At 41.8% G+C, this 8340-nt stretch overlaps 1 protein-coding gene across 5 annotated transcripts in view; it reads right to left on the bottom strand.

Annotated features, from left to right (window-relative positions):
- The window catches only part of HAUS2 (HAUS augmin like complex subunit 2), a 23763-nt gene that overhangs the window by 14027 nt on the left and 1396 nt on the right, over nt 1–8340 (bottom strand). For 3 of the 5 annotated variants that reach the window (XM_017516302.2, XM_017516305.2, XM_017516306.2), the window contains exon 2: nt 529–621. The exons of 1 other annotated variant lie outside the window; for it this stretch is intronic. In XM_017516302.2, coding sequence (XP_017371791.1) covers nt 529–621 — 93 coding nt within the window. Of the gene's footprint in view, nt 1–528; nt 622–8340 lie in introns of those variants that run through there. One more of the 5 variants, XM_017516307.2, reaches the window with a different exon arrangement.

The raw sequence follows: 8340 nt of genomic DNA, 5'->3' as shown, positions 1-8340 counted from the left end.
GAAAAAAAGAAAAGAGTCCAGGAGATTTATTGAAGTTTTTTATTTTGCTGTTCTTGCCCTGCTACTGCTACTACTACTACTATTACTGTTACTACTATTATTAAGTAAACATGTAGCTACCTAGCTATGTGCTAGACACTGTTCTAAGTTCAAAGGAATTGCTGTTAGAACTAATAAAGTTTTTTTGTTTCTAATATAGGGTCTCTGTCACCCAGGCTGGAGTGCAGTGGTGCAAACATGGCTCGATGCAGCCTCAACATCTCAGCTCAAATGATCCTCACACCTCAGCCTCCTAAATAGCTGAGACTACAGGTTTGTGCCACCATGTCTGCTTACTTTTTAAATTTTTATCGAGATGAGATCTCCCTATTTTGCCCACACTGGTATCAAATTCCTGGGCTCAAGCAATCATCACAGCTTGGCCTCCAAATGTGTGAGGATTACAGATGTGAGCCTCTAGACCTGGCCAGTTTTTGTTTTTGGTTTCCTATACTAGACACAGAAGGTGAAAAGTTCAACATGATTTACCTGGTAGATTTCAGCTTGAATATCTGTGATCTGCTGTAATCTGGAGAAGTTCACAAAACAAGAAGCTGTTTTCTTAGACATATTTAACATCTCCTATTGGTAAATGAACAAGGAAAGTAGCAGTATGTCACAAAGAGTTTCGGTACATAGGAATAGCGGGCCCATAGTCTGAAATACGAGAATATATTATGTCCAATACTGCCTCTGAACATGAACTACAAAGTAAAATAGTAGCAATGTGTAATTCCTGTTTGAGAACCTTCACTATCACAAACCACTTGCTCAAATTTTTTAAAAGTAAGAAAGGCTGGGCACGGTGGCTCACGCCTGCAATCCAGCACTTTGGGAGGCCAAACTGGGTGGATCATGAGGTCAGGAGATGGAGACCATCCTGGCTAACATGGTGAACTCCATCTTTATTAAAAATACAAAAAATTAGCCAGGCGTACTGGCATGTGCCCATAGTCCCAGCTACTCAGGAGGCTGGAGTAGGACACAGGAGAATCACTTGAACCCAAGAGGTGGAGGTTGCAGTGAGCTGAGATCATGCCACAGCACTCCCGCCTGAGCGACAGAGCTAGACTCCAAAAAAAAAAAAAAAAAAAAGAGAGAGAGAAACAAACAAACAACACACCTACTTTGTATTATTTCCTAAGGTGCCATACAAAACAGATTTGCATTACTGATAGTTTATCAGAGGATTCTAAGGCTATAGTCGGAGAATCGCCTCCATCTTTCCAAATCACTCAGGCCCAGTCTCTCTGAGCTTCTGGAGTTGAAATCACTTTTTCCCTTCATGCAATCATTTATCTGATTTGTTAAATGACCCCCAACTGGCTACAAGTCATTCACAGTGTATATGTTAACATTCTTATCTTTCAGATAAAGGAATATTTGTGTCCAGATATAATTATTCTTCTAAAAAGCTTACCCCTTCTTTTTTATCCCTTCATTCCATGAGTCTCTGTTATACTGCAGGTTACGTTGCACATTATCTCAGAAGTATTATTTTGTGCATCCCTAGACTTCATCCATAATTTTCTGTATCATCTTGTTTTCTAGAATGCTAGCACAGTAAAGAACTTTTGTTTTTCTTTGAGACTGAGTCTTGCTCTTTTCTCCCAGACTAGAGTACAATGGCATGATCTCAGCTTACTGCAACCTCTGCCTCCTGTGTTCAACTGATTCTTCTGCCTCAGCTTCCCAAGTAAGTGGAATGACAGGTACCCACCACCATTCTCAGCTAATTTTTTTTTTATTTCTGGTAGGGATGGGGTTTCACCATGTTGGCCCCTATGCCCAGCCCAAAGAAGTTTAGACATCAGATAGGCCAAGGATTGGAAAACTATAGTCCATGAAATACATGTAGTCCATTACCTGTTTTTGTACAGCCTGTGAGCCAGGCATGGTTTTTATATTTTCAAATTGTTGGGAAAAAGAAAATCAAAGACGAAGAGTATTTTATAACAGGCTGCACTTTGGGAGGCTGAGATGGATGGATCATTTGAGATCAGGAGTTCAAGACCAGCCTGGTCAATACAATGAAACCCTGTCTCTATTAAAAATATAAAAATTAGCCAGGCAGTAGTGGTGCACAACTATAATCCCAGCTACTCGGGAAGCTGAGGCAGAAGAATTGCTTCAGCCTGGGAGGCAAAGTTTGTGGTGAGTTGAGATCACCACTGCACTCCAGTCTGGGTGACAGAGTAAGACCCTGTCTCACACACACAAAAAAGAAAAGCCGGGCACAGTGGCTCACGCCTATAATCCCAACTTTGGAAAGCCAAGGAGGGTGGATTACCTGAGGTCAGGAGTTCAAGACCTGCCTGGCCAAACTCTGTCTCTACTGAAAATACAAAAAATTAGCCAGGTGTGGTGGTGGGAGCCCGTAATTCCAGCTACTTGAAGGCTGAGGCAGGCAAATTGCTTGAACCCAGAATTTGGAGATTGCAGTGAGCCGAGATTGTGCCATTGCACCCCAGCCTGGGTGACAGTGCGAGAAACTCCATCTCAAAAAAAAAAAAAAAAAGAAAGAAAGAAAAGAAAATGATGTGAAATTCAAATTTCATGGTCCAGAAATAAAGTTTTATTGGAACATGACTTTTTTCATTCATTTACATACTATCTCTGGCTGCTTTTATACAACCACCTAGTTGTATAGCTGCAACCATATAGCCCACAAATCCATATTTACTATCTGACTCTTCATAGCAAAAGTTTACTGTCCAAAAATAATCAATTTTATAAACACTTATTGAGTTAGGCAATGAAATATTCAAATATGAGTGAAACAAGTTCTATACCCTCACAAGGCTCATAATGGAAGGGAAGTAAAGGGCATTCTAGGTAGAAAGATGTAAAACATCATAAATGTTCAATAACCACCAGTATTAGCATATATGTGAAAACAGGGGTCAGATATAGCTGAAAACATAGCCTCCACATAATCACAGATGATCCTGAGTGCTATGTTGAACAATCATACTCCAGAAAATGAGAGCAAGTGAAAATTTTCTGGTGGAGAAGTAACACAATCATACATAATACTTATTTAGAAATACAGGCTGGTAGATGGCTCACACCTGTAATCCCAAAGCAGGAGAACTGCTTAAGCCCAGGAGTTTGAGACCAGGCTGCACAACATAGGGAGACCCTGTCTCTACAAAAAATTTAAAAATTAGCCAGGCGTGATGACATGTGCCTGTAGTACCAGCTACTCAGGAGGCTGGGGTGGGAAGATCGCTTGAGCCTGGGAGGTTGAGGCTTCAGTAAGCTGTGATCATGTCACTGCAATACCAGCCTGGGTGACAGAGCAAGACCAGGTCTCAGCAGTGGTGGAGAGGGAGGGAGATTTAACTGGGGCAGTATGAAAAATAAAACTGGCTGGGTGCGGTGGCTCACGCCTATAATCCTGGCACTCTGGGAGGCTAAGATGGGCGGATCACCTGAGATCAGAGTTGGAGACTGGCCTGGCCAACATGGTGAAACCCCATCTCTACTAAAAATACAAAAATCAGCTGGGTGTGGTGGCACACGCCTGTAGTCCCAGCTAGTTGGGAGGCTGAGGCAGGAGAATCACTTGAACCCAGGAGGCAGAAGTTGCAGTGAGCCAAGATCGTGCCTTTGCACTCCAGCCTGGGTGACAGAGCAAGACTTTGTCTCAGAAAAAAAATAAAAAATAAAAAAATAAAAGTTTTTAATCTTTTTTTTAAAAAGATATAAAGTTTGCTTAGAGTAAAAGGGGTGACAGTGAGATTCTGTCTCAAAAAAAGGGAAAATAAAGCGAATGGAGGCCATTAACTATAATAGTATGAAAAATAAAACTGGCTGGCCATGGTGGCTCACACCTGTAATCTCAGCACTTTGGGAGGCCAAGGCAGGCAGATTACTTGAGTCCAGGAGTTCAAGACCAGCCTGGGCAACATAGTGAAACCCTATCCCTACAAAAAATTCAAAAGCTAGCCAGGCGTGGTGACGTGTGCCTGTAGTTCTAGATACTTGGGAGGCTGGGGTGGGAAGATTGCTTGAGCCTGGGAGGTTGAGGCTGCAGTGAGCTGTGATCATGCTACTACAACACCAGCCTGGGTGACAAAGCAAGACTCTGTCTCAGCGGCGGCAGGAAAGGGGGGGATATTTAACTGGTGTAGTATGAAAAATAAAACTGGTTGCGTATGATGGCTCACATCTGTAACCCCAACACTTTGGGACTAAGGGAGGTAGATCACCTGAGATCAGGAGTTGGAGACTGGCCTTGCCAACATGGCAAAACCTCATCTCTACTAAAAATACAAAAATTAGCCGAGCATGATGACATATGCCTGTGGTCCCAGCCACCAGGGAGGCTGAGGTGGGAGGAACACTTGAGCCCTGAAGGCTGAGGCTGTAGTGAGCCATGAGCCCACTAGTGCACTCCAGCCTGGGTGACAGTGCAAGACTCTGTCTCAAATATACATACATGTACCCACAAAAGAAATAAAATAAAACACTAATGAAGAGGGAGGAGAGAATTGGGAATAGTACAGGTTTTCCATTTGGAGTGATAAAAATGTTTTTGAAAATAGTGGCACAATATTGAGTATAGTAAATACCATTGAATTGTACCTTTTAAGATAGTTAAAATGGTAAATTTTATGTTATATGTATTTTACCATAATAATAAAAGAAAGAAAACCCTGGTAGCTATCCAACGTAAACAAACAAAAAATCACTAGTGGAGAAATGGACTGGAGAGATTCGATATTTAAACAGGTGGCTGCTATGGTATTCCAGGTAAGGATAAGTATGTGGACTAGGTCAGCAGCAGTTAAAAAGGAAAGGAAGAAAAGATAGGAGTTCTTGAAAAGGTGTAATTGAGAAATTTCAGTTGATATGGGAAGTAAGGGATAAAATCGAGTTAATACTCCAAGGATTCTGCCTCAGGTGAGCGGACAGAGTTATGCCATTCACTGAAGTAGATAACACAAGATATTTTACTGATGGCAAAACCGAGAACCAGGAAAGTATTACTCCAACTTCACACTGCCAATGTGTGCCAGGGTAGAAATGAGAACACATCTAATCCACTGCCTTTCCATCATATCAGCGTGGCCCTTTTTTCTTTCTGTTACCTCTTGGTTAGGAGGTAAATGAAAGTAAAACACTTTCTACAATTTATCACATTGTAACCAACACATTCCCTGCTATATCTCCCCCTCTCCATGCTTACACACTAATCTTAGTTGTATATTTGGCTAAATAGTAAACAGGTTCAACAATAGGGTAATGGTGCTTGGCTAAGAACATGCAAGAGAAACCAGAAGAAAAATAAGAATTTAATCTTAATCGAAGAAGATAGCCAAAAAGGAGAGAAGAAAGAAAGAGAGTCAGGTGCAGTGGCTCACAACCATAATCCCTGCACTTTAGGACGCTAAGGCTTATTTTCTATAATAAATAGAAATTATAACTATTTGAGGATTGAAACTTACTAACACATAAAAAAAAAAAGAAAAGAAAAAAGCATCACGGATTGGGAAATACAGAAAAGTCTTTTCCTTTAGCTACTGTTATTCTGTATTGCTATTACATGCCACAGAGGGCAAAAGAACCCTGAAAATGAAAGGATCCTGAGAAATTAATGGTATTTCTGTTTATTCCGTTGCTAGGCACAAACAGCAGCTGAGATCCAGAACCTTTACACTTAATATAAAAATCCTAATAACGGCCAGACATGGTGGCTCACACCTGTAATCCCAGCACTTTGGGAGGCCAAGGCAGGCAGACCACCTGAGGTCAGGAGTTTGAGACCATTCCGGCCAACATGATGAAACCACGTCTCAACTAAATATCAAAAAAAAAAAAAAAAAAAAATTAGCCAGGTGTGGTGGTGTGTGCCTGTAATCCCAGCTACTCAAGAGGCTACAGCAGAAGAATGGCTTGAACCTGGGAGGTGGAGGTTGCAGTGAGCCAAGATAGTGCCATTGCACTCCAGGCTGGGCAACAAGAGTGGAACTCCATCTCAAAACAAACAAAATCCTGATAACACTGTACACCACATTTACATATAAATCTGTCATTTGTGGGCACCCTTTCTTCTTTTTCCTATCCCTTCCTTTTTATACTGAACTCTAGCTGAGGGACATTAAAAGGGAGGCAGTATAGCAAAGAAGTTAAGAGCAGAGGCTCTCAAATGGAAGGGGAGGTGCAGAGGAGGGTAGAACACAGGTTAAGAAAATAGAATTAGTAGATGCTGTGGATTTTTTTGGTAGGTCCAGATCCTTATTAATTGCCAATAAGCGATGATGATGAAACTTTGGTCAAGACTCCAAGACTCACTCACATTTGCCAGATAAATATCTAGAATGTAAGGTCACTAAAGCAGTCCCAAGGGGAATAAACTAAAGCAATACCCCATTATCCTACAGAGAGCCCCACCTTTCTCTCGCCAAATCACTCTCTAATGGACTGAAACAAAACAAAGTTCAAACAAGCTATGTTTTCTAGAAGACTCTATCAAATAACAATTTTAGGAGTCACTCAGCAGGAAGTCAACAGTCTTAATTTTTAATGCACAAAAAATGAAGTGCACCAAAGGGATGGGCTGTTTAAAGGGATGATGTGACAAATCATTTTAAAAGAATCAATGCTAAATCCTAATAGGGAAAGGTTTTTGGCTGGGTGTGATGGCTCACGCCTGCAATCCTAGCACTTTGGGAGGCAGAGGCAGAGTGGATCATTTGAGTTTGAGACCAGCCTGACCAATATGGTGACACCTCGTCTCCACTAATAATACAAAAAAAATTAGCCTGGCATGGTGCTGCCCCCTATCAGGAGGCTGAGGGCAGGAGAATCGCTTAAACCCAGGAGGTTGAGGTTGCAGTGTGCCAAGATTGCACCACTGTACTCCAGTCTGGGCGACAGAACGAGACTCTGTCTCAGAAAACAAAACACAACGAAACAAACAAAAACAAGATAAATGTTTTTATGTACAAAGTTTGCTTAAAGTAAAACCAACCTACAAGTCTGTAAGTAGCTCCCTCACTGGGACTAGCTGTGTAGTAATGTTGTCAGACCATATAAAGGAGCTATAGAGTGGCACATCTTAACTGTATGTAAAACCAGTAACTGTCTAATGTTGAGATAGTAGATACTCCCCAAAACAACCACCACCCCCAAAAAAGAGTTCACACCCATCAATGCCTAAAATTCTCTCACCAGTGCCTCACTCCTTTGGTTTAGGCATTTATATTTCCTACCAACGCTCTTTAGAAAGATACTATAAGTTGGGTTTGTTTTTGTTTTTGTTTGAGACATGGTCTCACTGTGTCACCCCGGCTGGAGTGCAGTGGCACGATCTTTGCTCACTGCAGCCTCCACCTCCAGGGCTCAAGCAATTCTCCTGCCTCAGCTTCCCAAGTAGCTGGGATTACAAGTGCCTACCACTACACCGGGCTAATTTTTATATCTTTAGTAGAGACTGGGTTTCGCCATGTTGTCCAGGTTGATCTCGAACTCCTGACCTCAGATGATCCATTTGCCTTGGCCTCCCAAAGTGCTGGGATTACAGGCATGAGCCTTCAAAAATGTTTCCTAGTATGGGTTTGCCAAACTCTTTTGTGATAAGAGAACTGGACAATACAAGTGAGAGTAGTAGGTAACCTGATGATAAGAAAAAGGCCAGATGCAGTGGCTCACACCTGTAATCCCAATACTTTGGGAGGCCTACGTGGGTGGATCACCTGCACTCAGGAATTCGAGACTAGCCTGGCCAACATGGCAAAACCCTGTCTGTATTAAAAATATGAAAACTAGCAGGCGTGATGGCAGGTGCCTGTAGTCCAGCTTCTTGGGAGGCTGAGGCACGACAATCGCTTGAACCTGGGAGGCGGAGGGTGCAGTGAGCAAAGACTGCACCACTGCACTCCAGCCTGGAGCAAGATCCCGTCTCAAAAGAAAAAAACATAAACAAAAACAAACAAAAAACCCACAGGAGAGAAGGAAGGATTAAACTGTGGAGTGCTGTGGTCATCCCTGGGAAAATTGGTCATCTAGGACCACTTGAATCTCCCCCTTCACTCAGATATTGGGTATTTAACAGAAGCTTAAAATCTTTCAAGAAAGTATCACAGCCTCTTGTAACAGTTCATCTTGAGAGGGGATACAATGTGTCAAAAGAGTGAGTGCTAAGATCTAATTCTCCTTCAACAGTCTAGTGACCATGGGCAAGTTTCTTGGTCTTTTAAGCCTTCGTTTCTTAAATTAAAAAAGACTGTATTAGAGTCTCTAATGTTCTTCTAACTATAAAAAGTTACATATTTTCCATATATCTTCCATCAT

Source organism: Cebus imitator, unplaced genomic scaffold (genome assembly GCF_001604975.1).
Source record: "Cebus imitator isolate Cc_AM_T3 unplaced genomic scaffold, Cebus_imitator-1.0 Scaffold579, whole genome shotgun sequence".
Classification (NCBI taxonomy): Eukaryota; Metazoa; Chordata; class Mammalia; order Primates; family Cebidae; genus Cebus; species Cebus imitator.
The sequence above is the reverse complement of the archived record's forward strand: the minus strand, read 5'-3'. Positions and strand labels throughout refer to the sequence as shown.